Source organism: Varroa destructor, unplaced genomic scaffold (assembly GCF_002443255.2).
Source record: "Varroa destructor unplaced genomic scaffold, Vdes_3.0 BEIS01000003.1, whole genome shotgun sequence".
In the NCBI taxonomy this organism is placed as follows: Eukaryota; Metazoa; Arthropoda; class Arachnida; order Mesostigmata; family Varroidae; genus Varroa; species Varroa destructor.
Genome location: NW_019211456.1, coordinates 57,121,614 through 57,138,095, shown reverse-complemented (window position 1 = coordinate 57,138,095; position 16,482 = coordinate 57,121,614). Strand labels below are relative to the sequence as shown.

General features: G+C 39.3%; 2 protein-coding genes across 13 annotated transcripts in view; one reads left to right on the top strand and one right to left on the bottom strand.

Annotated features, from left to right (window-relative positions):
* Nucleotides 1-565: 565 nt before the first annotated feature.
* Hmt-1 (ABC transporter ATP-binding protein/permease Hmt-1) lies at nt 566-4,535 on the top strand. The gene has a single exon (XM_022799529.2). It carries the CDS (start codon nt 1,092-1,094, stop codon nt 3,591-3,593), a length of 2,502 nt encoding a protein of 833 aa, XP_022655264.1. The 5' UTR covers nt 566-1,091; the 3' UTR covers nt 3,594-4,535.
* Nucleotides 4,536-4,833: 298 nt separating this feature from the next.
* LOC111247940 (uncharacterized) overlaps nt 4,834-16,482 on the bottom strand; it is a 39,336-nt gene continuing 27,687 nt past the window's right edge. For 9 of the 12 annotated variants that reach the window (XM_086983308.1, XM_086983309.1, XM_086983306.1 and 6 more), the window contains 5 exons: nt 15,789-16,254; nt 10,292-11,201; nt 9,224-9,883; nt 6,503-6,897; nt 4,834-6,182 (listed from right to left, as the gene is read on the bottom strand). In XM_086983308.1, coding sequence (XP_086839434.1) covers nt 6,119-6,182; nt 6,503-6,897; nt 9,224-9,883; nt 10,292-11,201; nt 15,789-16,254 — 2,495 coding nt within the window. In that variant the 3' untranslated portion in view covers nt 4,834-6,118. Of the gene's footprint in view, nt 6,183-6,502; nt 8,395-9,223; nt 9,884-10,291; nt 11,202-15,788; nt 16,255-16,482 lie in introns of those variants that run through there. The other 3 variants (XR_015323498.1, XM_086983315.1, XM_086983316.1) reach the window with 3 other exon arrangements.

Below are 16,482 nucleotides of genomic sequence, written 5' to 3'. Positions count from 1 at the left end.
CATGGCAACAGGCTACCAAATACCTCAGTAAAATTAAAAACTTGTTGTGAAATGTCGAAACGCCAGAAACTGGCTTGGTTGCGTTAGGACGTTAAGGACAGCACTTTTGAACACAACTGTAAAGACATCATGACCTTCATCTTTGGCGATGATAAAACAAAAGTCTTAATCGAAGTGCATCTGTTCACTTAAACAGTTTAGTGTAATCCTTCGATGCTCCGCCTGTATTTCGTACGTTTATACTTAGACTTCACTTCAGGTAATAAAACAATTGTTAGTTTTTATTTTAAGGATCTTGAAGAAATGTACTGTGGTTTCATTCAAATGGTGCTAGTTCGATTGCAATATTCGCTACCCGCCCAGATCAACATTTCATCATATGTTCCAGTAGTAAAAGCAAATAGTAAAGACCAATTGGTTGCTTTTTGAGTCGTCTTCACATTTACCTTCGCTTCTCATCTGCAAATGTTTTGTTTGCCTTCGTACAAACTTTTTACAGGTGCCGTTTCCTTTGGAATGCATTCATCCGTCAGCCCCGATAAAGGGTTACCGTTGAGAGAGGGTTGAGCGCTCGAATAATAGCCCTAGGTATGTTGTATACATAGCGTTTATGTCGTGTTCTCATCATGTTGATGTTCTGCTCACGCCACCACTACCACTGTTGTTAACGGTGAAATTCTCCGCCGGTGTTAAAACAGCGGCCGCTTGAAAATGTTCGCGAAGATTCTTCACTGCGAGTATATTTATTTCTGAATCACGCCCTCTATGATCGGGATCAGCAAAGTCGGTAGCATCGTGTCTCTTATCTGTGTGACACCGCGCACTACACAAGTTTCAAGCCAAAATTGAAGCGGCTATGCATTATAAATCCTTTTCTCTTGAAGGAGATTCCGCCCGCTGTACATAAGCGTGAATTCCGGCGACAGCGAAGAGCTTACAGTCGTTAATCACCTTTCCAGTACGTGAATGCCATCGATTTCGGTTTGTTTCGTGTAGATTTACCTACCGCAACGCCACAAGGCGGTGCTATCAAAAAACGACGAATGTCGGCATCGTAGAACACTCTTGAAACCAGGGACGACAGCGGCGACATGGGTGTGTTTAGCAACTTCACGTATTGCCCTCCAAATGAGACTTTATGGACAATTTGGGCGAACCACGGACTCTCCCATTGTTTGACGCATACGCTTACTTCATCGGCATTAGCGTTCTGGGTAATCATTATTGGTCTCAGCGAATGGTGGGTGTATCGAAAATATGGAACACTACTTGAGAGAGCTGTTCTACCTAAACGACCTTTATATACGCTACAACTAGCTCTCACATGGCTTCAAGTTGTTCTTGTTATCATTCAGATGGTTATATATTTTATTCACGTTAATGGCCTTCGTCTATACGGCTTCAACATAGTCTGGGGCGGGCTTACCATCTTATCCTGGCTGTGGTCACTCTACCTTGTCTGTTTGGAGCGATACTTTGCTTTACCAAGTGTACCGACCGGAGGTCATGGGCTTATCTTACTAATCTTCTGGACAGGTGCACTTGTTGCCGAAAGCATTCTCTTCATAAACTTCAATTCACCAGTATGGTTCTTTCACCTAAGCAGTGCGAAAGACAAATACCTTTTAGCCTTATTCACTTCTCGTTTTATGGTGACCTCACTTCTTTTCCTGATTGGACTGCATGCGCCTGGCGTACCGCGACGAGAAGATTACCTTCTTGGAGCAGGGGTGCCGTACACTCTTCATGTTCAATCAACTACGCGATCCCCGTGGACTGGCTTGTTTCGTCACCAGTTTCGTTACCTGCTGCTTTTTCTTTGGCCGAAAAACAGTACTAAACTGCAATTCAGTATTTTTGTTTGTTTCGGAATTATGATTGTTGGTCGCGTTTGCACTCCCATCGCGCCGATCATGCAAAAGAAAATTGTTGATGGTCTGGTTTCTTCAACTGGTCACCCGAAGGAGTTCCTGTGGATGGACATCCTTATCTATGTTTCATTGTTACTTCTGTTTCAAGGTGCCAATAGCTTGATGGCTAATGTTCGTTCATATCTATGGCTTGGAGTCCAACAATACACGACTAAAGCTACACAAGTATCACTTTATGCCCATTTGCACAGTTTGTCGATCAGCTGGCACCTTTCACGAAAAACAGGTGAAGTGCTCAAGGTCCTTGACCGAGGCACATCAGGTGTTCAAAATTTGTGCTCTTACTTATTATTCCAGATTTTCCCTGCATTAACCGATATCGTCATCGCGTTCGGCTACTTTACGTACGCGTTCAATTTATGGTTTGCTCTTGTTGCCTTTGTATGTATGGGGATCTATCTGACAGCTTCGATCGTTCTCACTGAGTGGCGCACCAAGTTTCGACATGAAATGAACCATTTGGAAAATGCTGCGTATGCTAAAAGTGTTGATGCCCTGCTTAACTTTGAAACAGTGAAGTACTATAACGCCGAGGAAATTGAGGTCAACCAGTATTCTGAGTGTATAGCTAAGTATCAGAATGCTGAATGGAAGTCACAATCATCGTTGGCATTACTTAACATTATTCAGGGTAGCACTTCGAGCATTGGCACACTAATTGGAGCACTACTTTGTGCTTATATGATTTACGAAGGCACCAACGACATCACGGCGGGCGACTATGTCCTCTTCATAGCATACAATGCGCAACTGTATGCGCCGCTTACTTTTCTTGGAACTTACTATCGTATGATTCAACAATCGTTTACCGATATGGAAAACATGTTCGAATTGCTCGATAATCGACCAGAGGTCGTTGACCACCATGAAGCCGTCGAACTTAAGCTGGAACAGAGCCAAATCGAATTTCGTGACGTGTGTTTCTCGTATAATCCGGAACGTACGGTCCTCAAACACATATCGTTTGTGGTTCCCCATAAGCACACCGTTGCACTGGTAGGTCACACAGGTTCTGGTAAAAGTACAATACTACGCCTATTGTTACGTTTCTACGATGTGCAATCTGGTAGCATCCTCATCGATGGCCAAAACATCTCCGCAGTGACTCAGCGATCGTTGAGATCACATATTGGTGTCGTTCCACAGGATACGGTTCTCTTCAACATGTCCATTCGGGAAAATATACGTTATGGTCGGCCGTCCGCCTCCGACGAGGATGTGGAGGCAGCAGCTGCAGCTGCTGATCTGCACCACAGTATTTTTCAAATGCCCGATAAATATGAGACGGTGGTCGGCGAACGTGGCTTGAAGTTGAGTGGTGGCGAGAAACAGCGAGTTGCAATCGCTCGAACAATACTAAAGGCGCCTTCAATAATTGTCCTCGATGAGGCTACTTCCGCGCTTGACACACAGACCGAACGGAATGTGCAGAAGGCGCTCAATGACGTTCTCGAGAACAGGACATCCATAGTAATCGCGCATCGGCTTTCGACGATTATCAATGCAAATCAAATCATCGTCCTAGAACACGGCGAAATTGTCGAGCAGGGCACTCACGAGGAGCTTCTAAGCCTCAATAAAAAATACGCATCAATGTGGAGACAACAGCAAGCGGAAGAGCAGCTAAGAAGTGAGCGAGAAGCTGGACCATCTACACAATAATTAGAAAGTGGTTATCACTTTTACGAAAAAAGTGAAGCTTTTGAGGGAAATAGGAACTATACTTACAATTCTTTAAGAAATCGAGTACCGCGGACCGGAAGAGCTGATCGAGTATAAGAAAAAAGAGTCCACTGATTATAATGTGATCGAAATGGACATAGCAACAGATCTAAAACCCACGACGGCACAAGTAGCAATTATAATTCGTCCGTTCCTTTTTTCCGCGGGATACTAGATATGATTTTTACTAGCAATCGCTTTCGTTAACGATCTACGGGAACCCCATATTCTGTATCATTTTTTATGAAATAGGCTAAGTTGGGAGGTGCTGCGTGGATGGGTTGTAAGTTATTTGGAGAGTGGCCAAATGTTTAATTGTTTGCTAACTGGTTACTCTGGTTATTGTTGCTACTTTATATTTATCTGGTATGTCACTCTTCACCAGTATTACAGAAAACCTGTACCTATAGGTCTTTGAATGCACCTACGTTCTTGCTACTCGAAAAAATGAATAGTATATATATACACCTCTACAAATGATCATCTATAGATGGATCGTCTTACAGATTTTTGATGACTAATTAAGAGGTCTACTGATATGGCATTATTTCTATTATGATATCGAAACAAATGTTTTACTATGGGATATTATGAGATAAAAAGCTGTAGCTAATTTTGTGAAATCATGTAATTATATTGGTGGTAAGCCATATAGAAATCCTACGCGAAGGTTCTCAAATAAGCATAGACATAAACATATTGTAAGATTAATATTTCCGTATAATAGTCACTGTGAAAAAAGCAAGTAAACAGGAATGCAAATGTTACGCATGTGATTATAGGCGGGTCAACCGAGGCTTTCTTATATACAGGAAATAATGTTTAAGCGCGATTAGACTGCACATAAATGAACAAATGAACAAAAATAACATAAACAAGTTATCAATAGTGTTTTCTTTCATCTTAAATCGCTTAATCTTTCTCGCATCGCAATCGCTAATCTTAATTGCAGCAATGACGACCCCATCGACTAACGATTAGCCCGCCGGCTGGAGGGTATCGTATACCTAGAGCTGGTCAAAACCGGAAATACATTTATTATAGTGATATTTATCTTTGAGTTCTATTCGGTATATGAAACCAATTTAAGTCAAAAATGCTAGATGTAAAAGGGGGTCTATGTCCATTAAGTCCCATGCTAATTAGCTTGGTAATTAAGATGTTAGTAAAAATTACAAAATAATAATACGTCCGAACTATTTTATTTGCATATATAAAGATAATTTAAATGTATAGGTGAGTACTCTAATCAGGCAGAGGATATCATACTCTAGCTAAAAAGATCGCACAAAAGTTAATGCTAGCTTATGCAACATACCGAGAAAATCGATTATCGAGTTACTACAGCGCATGCGGGTGTCTGTCAGTGTTTTCATACGAAACTTCGAACTATATAAATTGTTCTAATCTGCTAAAAATCTAGCAGAAAAAGAAGAACAAATGCGTGACGCCATTACAGTAACAACCAACAGGTGTAATCTCCTAATCTATAAACCTATAGAAACTAGAGAACTAAAAAAGTGATATGTATATATGTTGTTTATGATCTACATTTCGTCTGCCTTATTAGACATTAGTCTTAGCCGTAAACAAGGCAGTTTTTCATTTTTCAAGTTAACGTACACAATTTTTATTCAGGAGAACTTTGATATAAAATATCCTATTGTTATCATCACCTTATCATAAAAGCATTTTTATTACTTTGCAGATTTATTATATTTATTAGTCCAATATAATTTTTATTAATCAATTATATTATTTGCCAAACGTGTTGGCCGTTTGGATAGATTTGTTATATATTAATTTCTTATATGTAAATATATATGTTTAGAGTGAATTTGTTAATCGATATTTCTCTGTGGTATATACGTGTGGGCATGAGTGCCGTGACTGTATTTAGCGATAAACGTGCATGATTGTTATTATGATGCTTGGTATTTTTTTCGATTGTTGAGTACTCAATTTAGACTTTATCAGTATGATTTCTATCGCGTCAATTTTCATCGTGTCAGTTTTCCAACAAATTAGACTATATCTTTGGGTGTATTTTCAACAATTTTCTATGTGCCTTTACCATGTAAGACTTGATAGCGTTAACAATAGCGTTTATATTGACCGGGATTCTAGTAAAATCAAAACGGCTTAGATATGGTAAAAATTGATACGCCTTAGATATTTGATGTCGAAAACAGGAAGCAAGCACGTCAAACTGAGTCGGGTGACAAAATGTACAATTGGTTACAAGTCTCAGCCGAGCGACTTTATTTACTATGACTTTTTTTTTATCTTTAAAGAGGTCGGCAACTGCCTGTTTTGCACATCTTAACCAATTTATATTTACCTCCTACGCGGCTAAATTACTGTCCACCTGTTTCTCATATTAAGCGTTTGGCGCACTAGACACATCTGGAATGGAATAAAAAGGCTTAACAAACAGCTTTAAGGTTATTGCTATCTGCTGCCTGTTAATAGACACGGTGGCTTGATGATGTAGCGCAACAGCTTCGACGGAATCCGGACTTAGAAGGCCTAAAATTCGAATCGCATATAAAAAATACATTTTGTGCAAGTAAATGAAATGAACATTTTATCTAAACTTCATCTGACGTGGATTTATTATTTCTCCAACAGATACGACTTTCAGTCGACGCCGGCAGCTTCAAGTGAACAAAGAAGAATAGCAGCTATGAGTCCGAAGACTTGATAAAAAAATGTTTTCTTTTGAGATCTGTTTTGTTACAATGATCAGTGTTGATAGCATTTTGCTGCGTGATAAATAGAACGAATACATCTTTATGTTCATTGCTCGCTTTTTATTATTTATATTTATAGTCCAAGGGCAGACTTACCCAACTGTTATATGCTGCTGCTCGAGTAACTTGCGCAACCTTCGTTTAAGTGTGGCCGAGCTCAGTTTTTTCGGCCGCACAGGCGTTCGGGTGAAGTGCATAACAGTTTCCAAACTTTTTTCTAATGCTTCTCCATTTCTCATCAAAGCCACTCGTTCCGCTGGCGAGGTATCAAAAAACAGCCGATGCAGCTCGCGGCATGATCCCTCAAGACCAAGAAGTATTCTCTCATGAAATAACATATCCTCCTCACTATGCGGCATGTCAGCCGTCGCTTCTTCTTCTGACTCAATAGTACTGTTGTTGTCCTTTGTTGCTTTCCGAAGTTCTTTACGGCGTGCGACTCCACACTCAGGTAAGGGTTGATGTAGGCTAATTGCCATCCGTACCATATCCTACCAGACATGATGGAAGTGAACAAATAAATGAAAATATTAAATAAGAAAACTACCAAAACATTATACTCTCATAATTTATGTGCAACTATTAAGGGAAGGATTCGAGGTAAAGTTTTATTAATTAATGTATGTTTATGGGTACTGCGCGCTGAGTCTTTAAGATATTGGTAGTGGATTAACCGTGTATTTGTGAAAGCCGATCACCATGTGCTAAAAAGATAACCTTAGGATAAGCCCTTAATCGTATGCCTTTCGTCAAATGCTTTCATCGTTAATTTACTCATATGTTACATTTTTAAGCTGTAGCGTCTAGTGAAGAAACTATAGGCCTGCAGTGTGGTCAAATATTTGTATAGTATATATCGATGGCGGATTGAATAAGCGATTAGAAGCAAAAACAACTAACATCAAATAAATCGACAATTAGCATAGTAAGCCGGCGGGCGCAGTAAAAGAGATACAAGCAGGTAATTGTGCTCCGTTTGGTGCTCAAGTTGGCTAAATCTAGCCGGCCAAGCATTGCGTGGCTGTGTTTCTGTGTAGAGTGCAACTTACGTGAATCAGCAGTAGAGTGAATTCGATGAATAGCCATCCGCATAGAAGCGCCATCCAAAGGCCACTCATTATATTCATTCATCATATATCCGTGTTGATTCTTTAATTGGTTAATTTATTCGGAATTGATCCATTCATTTATTGGTTGACTTTGTGAGTGGGTGAGTGATGCTGCTTCGCTGGTTAAGCGATAGTTGAATAGTGCGATTGACTATGACTATTGGTTTTATGAGCGGTTGATTTGGGAATGCATTGATTAACAACACAATAAGTTTCTCTAACTTAGTTTGTATGTTTGTAAGTTCCGTATCGAGAGCACATCACCCGACAACCCGTTCAGTAAGAATAGTACGCGATAAGTCAACACAAGCGCACATTTAAATTCTTCTATTCTTTCATGAGGCGCTCTCGCTGCGGATAGCGACAACCAATTAATACATATTTACGAAAACAAATTTATTCGAGCATCGTCTGCCTGTCTAACCGCATGTATGAATCTACATATGTACTCTCTCATGTACTTAGGCAAACCTTCTCGTTTTTCGCGTCACTTGCTAGCTAATGTATGCAGTCATTCCTAGTTCAGACTACAACTGGCAGTTTCTAAACACACACACATTCACACAACAAATTATGTGCCTGAGGTTTCATCTCTATTTTACTAGTTGCTTTGTGAATGTGTGTATGTGTGAAAGAGAGATTTTTTATATCTGCCCACAGTCTCTATATATAAAAGTATAACTCTAAGTCCGTTCCCCGTCGATTATATATAATATGCTCTTTTTTGGAGCAGTTTGGCACCTATGTATAGTCGTAGGACAGTAATAGTTAATGAGTGTATTTACCCACAGTCTTTTTTATCTATGTATATGTATATACTATTATTATACTAGCCAGGTATATATATATATATATAGACAGATTTTTATATTAGCTATCCTGAGGAAGATGAACGGGTGATTGTGGTGATCCACATAAAGGCGCGTGCAAAAACAAAATGAAACAGTTATGTCACAAGTTAATTCTAGCCTGTTCATTTTTTAGGCAGAGGACCGAATGCAAAATTGTATTTGATATGCCAATAAAAGATTAATTTCATCTATCGTACATTTAAATAAATGTACGAATGTAAATACTGATGTTTAGGAAGTACGACAGATTCAGCTCGATGCATCTGCCACATGAGCTACGGATCTACAAGCGATCGTGCGACCATTTTCGCCATCGCAAACCAAATTGATCGTTTATTCCGTGAAAAGGATATCCTCCATAACACTATGACTGTTTGTTCATGTATGCTATGATTTGTGATCAAAATGTATCCAACTTCTACGAACACAGTGGGTTCTTATTGTAAGTATGTTTATGTATACAAAAAAAAAAGCAACAGCAACGTAATAGTTGGGTCTAAGGCGTAGGTCTATTGTTTTCAAAACGTAGACATGCAATACACATCGTGTGCGAATAAAGTAAGTCTTAAGAAAACGTAGATTCTCAGTTCGGACTAAAGCAGGCTTATTGTTGAAATAGATGCTGGGTCAACTATAAGATTCTTTCGAAACATGCCATTTTATTCTAAGGACTTTTTTGACGTTTGACCCCATTATAAACCCTTTACTTCGCTGTGGTATTATCTTGATACGATCGATACGAATCACTTTTACTTCGCCAATTACTATGAAGCATAATTTTAGGAATAAATATTGGTCAAATGATTGAAAATGACTGCTTTGATTTTATGATTAATACAAGCTAAGTGGAAACCTACCACAATGTCCCTGATGAGCTTTTGTACCCTGCTTGAGGCAAGCAGTTTCCTGCACAGGTGTCCTTTACAAAGAGCTGTAAACTTTTCGAAGCCACGAGCGGTGGCGGAATGTAGGTCAACCTTCTGGAGTTCTATCAAATTCCGATTGCCATTTCGATCTCCCCAACAAATATCTTCCGTGGAAATGGTGAAGGTTGATCGAGGCAATGGAGTAGGTAGAATGTTCGAAGACGACATCTCGGTCGTACTGGAGCTAGAAACGACTGGTGAATTTTGAATTTCTTCCAGTGGGTTGTTTGTGATTAGATGGTGCTGCCCGTTGTTTCTGGTTCGTTTTTGCTTGTCCTCATTTGTGACGACACAGTCTCTGCGAGAGTTGCCGTGTAGGGGGCGATTTGCGTTGAGGTCTTCGGCCTGCTCAAACAACGTACAACTTTGCTGGCTGTTTTGATCCGATGAAGATGTCGCAGTGGGTTCTAACAGGTGAGAGGCCGCCGTCAGTGAAGTCGCCCTTCGGAAGCTCTCGTGAAGACTTGCCAAAGACTTATTGATCACAGGACTACTACGTGGAGTTAAAGAGGTTACCAACTGTGCGCAATTGGACAGACGAGAGGCCAACTCCTGCAAGTTGCTCTCTTCGGGAGTAGTCACCAGATTTGTCTAAAAGGAAAATCAATTAAAAACAAGGCACGTGTAGCTTTGTGGAACATAGATAACTGCATTGCAACAATAATTTCAGACTGCCTATTATTCGGTTCTATTAGAACATTCCGCGAAAAAACATCACAACAGACTCGACTAAACTATTCATCAGTTTCTTACGATATTCGTAGGTTTCACTTTGAACGATAGACCATTTGTTCGGCGTTATTAAGTGTGTTTATATACGCATGTTATCTGTCTCATAACTAAACTACGCTTGTGAGGGGACACTCTTCACGAACTCTCTATTAAAATCTATGTAAATCGGTTTCTAAAACTATTTAAAATAATCTCTGTGAATCACATATCATCATATTTAGAATCATAAATATGTACCTTAAAAACGGTACAGTGGAAATGACTTACCGGAGTCTTCTGCTTGGCCTGAAGTATAAGGTACGTATGCCTCCTTCCCAGGCATTTGTGAGATTCACAACCTTCTTGCTCTTTATCCCGGGCGCACAGCTCGCTATAAGCATCTTTCACCTCATCATTCCCGATCCCAATGGCACTAACGTCCTTTCCTGTTTCATCTCCACTATCCAGTGATGATCGAGCGTCAGTCGTTGCGTCGACTTGCTGCGTCTCTATCTGCCCCTTGTTCGCCTCTGAACACAGTAAAGCGGGATATCCTGTTTCAATTTTATCGTCTGATCCCTCCTCTTCATCCGTTCTTCGGGGAACTGGACTAGCAGCCGCCAAATGGATATTGCTGCTTTCAGTAGCACTGGTGTCCCCGCTACTTCTACAATCACTAATGGTAAGGCCGTCATCATGATCATTGCATGTCGCAATAGTTACTGAGCTTTGTGCGGCTGTTTCATTGAGATATTCTAGCGTGATCACGTCACTACTAGCAGGCGGGTAGACCTTATCGAATAAGCAGCCGGGCATCTTAAGCGAGGAGGGTCGTCGGGCGCTGCCCGACGCTTCGTAGCCCAATGTTTTGTAAACCCTGGGAGCGCCCTCCGAAGACGATAAAGCAGTATCTCCAGAGCAGATTTCGTCGGCCTTTCCAAGCGTAGTTTGTTTAGAAGAGCATTCATTTCCTTCTTGGTGGGTCAACATTTTGCTGGTATCAACAGTCGCGGCTCTCACCAACAAATTCGAACGGACGGACACGGCGGGGGCTGCGGCGGTTGTTTTTGGCGCTGATTCCTCTGTATTTGGTCGCAGTAGCTCTTTTTTGACCGAGCTGCTTGTGGTTGTGAGTGTACTACTGGTAGACGAACTCTCTTCCGGTTTATTATCGTCTCGTGGCCAACTCACGTTCGGGCTGTGACAAAACAATAACAACAGCAACAACAACAACATTAGAAACAAGAATAACAAGTAACGGAATGGACGAGCTTAGAAAAACTTGAATACGCTTCAGAAAGTGCAACTTTGCTACGCCAAAAAAACAAGGAGTGATGAAGATAAATCCGTTTGGTAACGGGCAGCTGGATAGAAAAAATAAAATAACCACCTTACCGATGTTGGCAACAACAATGGTAAACTATGAGGCCACGACATTTTGTTAATAATCGTTCTCTAAAAAGGGAGATGCAGCCTAGTACCAATACTGCAGTGCCCTTAAAAGCTTAGGCAGCAGAAAAGTATAAAGAAAGCTTGTCAAAATCTAAGCCAAGCACAAGTATAATATTGGTGCTTTGTTTTCGACCAGTAAGAATGGTGCCACATTACTCATGTCCATAGAACACGTATTCGATTCCCACCCATTTAAGTAGCAATTCCACTCGGCTTCAACATCGGAATCATTTAATCCAATATACTGTCTTTCGTTTATGTCAAAATTCATAAAAATTTAGGATTCAAAACAAATGTAATTATATTACATAACATATAAGAATTAAAAATAGAAGTAATCAGAATTCTGTTTTTTGATGTGCCATATTCATTTAAAAACAAAATGCTTAAACGACTACTTTGTAGCTGTTATACGCGCCTATTATCGCATTTCGCCGACTCCCAAACCCATATAGATCCCCTGTGAAGGCATGTGTGTAAGTTATCAGTGCCAAATTTCTCGAAGCGGCAGCCTCCACGATCGGATGCCGAACAGGCAAACTTTGATTGCATCGACCCAATAAACTGTAAACATTTGATTCTGACAGAAAAATCAGATTACCTTTGGACGCCTGGTAAGCAGATCTAGCGCAGCAAATAAAGCTTTTGCGACACATGGATATTAGGGAAATCTCTTATCAGCATGCGGACTTACTATAGTATTATTCCTCTGAAGGTCTACGGGTAAACACTGGGGGATGATTAAATTATTATGTACCATGACTTTGACTTAATTCCCGCTGTAATAGTATTCCGTTATAATCTTTTGGTAAAAGCTTACCGAAATAATTGATTTCGGCATTTGACGGATACAGGTACGCACGAACGACGTTCGCATACGGAGGTAATCACTGGCTAAGCTTTTTGTTACAAAAATAGTGGCTGTAATTATATAAAGTGCCTTTACTTTCGGGCTTATGAGTCCATGTGAGTAGGGAGCACCTACAGATAGACCTGCTTTTCAAGCTGCTAGTACGTTGTATTGCTAAATGGACAAGGTGAGAATAAATTCGGCAAATATTTTTTGATTATTTAATAAATGGTCCATACACTGTAGCGTCGTTTTAGCATTCAGATTAATTAAAGCACATCTTAGCGCTTCGTATGGTACTTAATTCATTTGCACGTACAAAGATCTACACGACTATAAAATTAAGCCGCAGTAATATTGTGTGTATTTTGCGTAGAGTTGAAAAATATTTATGCGCACATATGTGCATAAAAGCTGGCGTATACATAACAGTTAATTTTGAAGTTTATGACTATTACATATAAATACAATCGTCCATATTTTTATGCCCATCCACGTCCCGCTTGGATACGCCACACCGTTTTTTTTGACCACTTAAGGAATAAACAAGCTAGTGCCACAAAATTCGCTACCAACTTGGAAAATTTCCTAGTAAATTCACAGTAAGGATGGCGAAGACTTCTTGCAACTGAATGCGTACTACTTTCAAAAGCTTTGCCCATGTAGGCAACTCTAAACCGTTTGCCGTGCACCGTAAGCTATAAAGTTCATTGGAGAACAATGAAGTAGTTTTGGCTTTAAAAATTATTAGCGTGTTCAGTGGAGATAACCTAATTCCCTTAACTTCATTTCTTCCTAAAAACTAAAATATTAGATAAAATATATTGCGAATTTTAGAATGTGGAATGCCTAAATAAACAGTGAAGCCCTTTTTTTTTAGCCCTTTAGTGTGCTTGAATATACGGATTCGAGTTACAATAATCAAAATGCTGCTAACCTTTATCAGCTTACAGAAAGTCAAGTTTTGATACAAAAAAGAAAATACATAGAACAAGCCTGAAATCGAGAAATTAGACTTTCCTCTGGAATTTTTCAATTGCCAAAAGTTATAGAAATATATTTATGCCGTTCAACATAAGAAATGCCATTCTTAGAGTTTCGTTCTAAAAAAACAATGATTGTGGTTTCGTTGTAAGCAACATTCACTTGCCTGCCCATTTCACGTACTAACACCAACATAAGCATATCTTGCTTTTGAACTTTGGCGCGTTTATGTTATGGATGGACTAGTAACTGTTGTTAAGGGTGAATTAGTTGAAACGCAGTAAGCTTCTTCAGCCATAATGTCTTCTACAAGGCCTCGTAGAAGCCCTGTCTGATTCAAACTGTTTTGCACATTACTATGAACAGAATGAATATGTGCATTTATAACAGTATAAGAACTGCACATAAAAGTAACATTTACGGGTTATACCAAAGTTACGCTGACTGTAATTCACTCCTTTAAATTTGTGTTTTGAGTAACTAAGTTGAGAATAAATAGTTATTTTCATCGTGATTATACCAGAGCTGTCATAATTTCAATAGGCCAGGGTAGCACCTAATTTGAAGCGCAAGATGGCAAGGGTGTCTTGGACATGTTTAACACGAATGTAGTAAAAAAAAACTCATTTGTAAAATTGCGACAACAAATAAATAGCGTGCAGTGTATGTTTATTTCGTCTTTTCTGAAAAATTGGATTAGAAATCACGAAAAAACAACTTTCGTTGTTGATAAACGATATCGTTCTTCATAGTAACCTCTTCATATTTTCTACACATACACATTTTCTAATGCGTAGTTAATAGTCTCTATACCTTTTGTTGTTAAGACCACCCATATATGAAATAAATAAACTATCATAACACGAGGTAATAGAGACGTGCATGGTGGAACAATGCCAAAAATGAAGGGCAAACCGCCAGCGGTGTCTTGATCGATCGATCGATCAGTAGAGGGAGAGTATCGGGACCAAAGGGCAAAGTGTATTGAGCTAATTGACATAGCTCAATATGTGGAAGAATCACGCATCGATGAATGAGTAACAGGACAGAAGAGCCTACCTTGCAAGACGAGAATGGTTAATGGATAAAATTCAACTAAGTCAAAAACAACCTTGTCTCTACTTAGCTGAGAGAAACCAGAAGCTTAGCTATCGACCCAGACAAAACTTTTTCAGCAAACACTATCCCTTTGTGAAGTTGTCAGCTCAATGAATTGGTACAACTAGGATTTCAAAGGTTAGGAAGTGAAAAAAGCGATAACAAAATGAACAGGTCTAAACTGTTTGTCGATTTAGATTTCTTTGCTATTGAGGAATTTAAGAGTACCACATCCCGTTACACACACGATATGATGATGACGATTTTGGAGGCCAATAATAGCAATGGATTAGGACCAAAATAGACCAAGGTGGATTAGCATCTAGCGTATATAGGCATAGATATATTTTTTTCTCTTTTTGAATTTCTTCTCTTCCATGGAAAAGAGACGAAAGATAAATTTACTCATGTGTACAACCTGCCTATTTATGGCATCAGTAAATATCTATAACCTGTAAAAAGCTCTTGATTCTCCTGCTATTGTGCCATAATAGCGAAATAAATACAACAAAGACACAAATAATACAATTTTTTTTACACAAAAGAGCGATTTAGGCGATTGGAACGAAGCCAATATTTCCATTAAACTACGAAACCAATATTAATAGAGTAAATGTGTAACTTCCTCCCCACAACAAGCTAATTTCGAATAATCATGCAACCGGGACTAGAATTTAGTGAACCTGTGAAGCGTCTCAGGACAGAATCATTCATGTAAATAGCATATATAATAAGAATTTACAGAAACTTTATTTAAACTATTCGCAGTATGCATTAGCAATCATCAGATTAAAAAATAGCTCATATATATATATATATATATATATATGCTGTCTCAGTTTGATCTCAGCACGGCTTTGCCTGAGAAATTTCAGAAACATATATAAATGTTATAGAATGCAACTTACAGAGACACTTCTTAGTTTACAAAAACAGTGTTCAAACACGGGTCAACTAGCGGAGAAAGCCTTCCGTAGATAAAAACTAAATAATATGGAAACGCGTTTTGAAAAAATTCTAGAATAAATATAGGCACTAGCGGCCTATATTTATTCTAGAATTTATTAGAACAGAAGAAGAAAAGAAGAAGGCCTACAATGTGTAGTGATTCATGTAAAAAGGTGAACCAAATTAATGTTAGAAGGACAATTTTCAATCTACCACGAGAGGATTCTACGATAAGCTGACGGTCTACGAATGTATACAGACTTACGAGCGTAAATCAATAATAATAACATATGAAGTATATTATGATGGTAAAATGTAATGTTCTTCTAGGAAATAGCACTTAGAAGATATATGAGGGATAAGTTATTAATGCTGTGCAACTTGCACATGTGCGATATTCATAATATAGATTGCCTGTTGATTTTTCTTTAAAAATAACATCATTTTACCTACCTTTGCGTTAACGAAAAGTCTTCTTCGGTGGCAGATTCGTAACTGGCACTGTCGGACTCCTGAGTACCAGGAGTTTTCACTGACACTTCGACGTGCATCTGCTCAGCCATATCGTCTATTTCCGCCCCTGTAGCTGAAGTCGGTAAGATAGCCTCCGTGGCGCCGGACGTTGAAGAAGAGGGTACAACGATAAAGGTGCCACCCCTTTCAAGTCGTCCCGGGCTGCCAGGGATTGGTTCAGCAATTGATCCAGTAGGGTCATCTAAACGTAAAGAGTCATTCGTGTTTTCGGTCAATTCGCAATCATCCATAGTTCTGTCCGGTACGAAGGATTGTTTGCTATTTCTATAAATGGTAGACTTCTGCTTGTTAGCCTCTTCATGAATACTTTGTGTCTCAACAGTTCGGCGCGAACTATGCACAGTTCTTCGTAACGCTCGAGATCGTCTCGCGGCAATTGGGGGCCCTGTGTGGATCAATAAAAATTATAAAAGAAAGAATTGAAAAAAAGTAATAGGGGCTTGCTAGAAATAAGAACGAGACTATATACTACTACTACTACGAAAGACGAATAGACACACAGTACATGCAAAGTGTAACGTAATACAACGCGGTCCAGCATAGCGTACAATTGGTTTGACCAAAAGGCTAAACAGTAATGTGACAACATACGAGAGCATTAGAATAAGTACAG

Excerpts from the sequence above, each read along its gene's own strand:
- Hmt-1 (XM_022799529.2), top strand. The coding sequence starts at position 1,092 with ATGGGTGTGTTTAGCAACTTCACGTATTGCCCTCCAAATGAGACTTTA.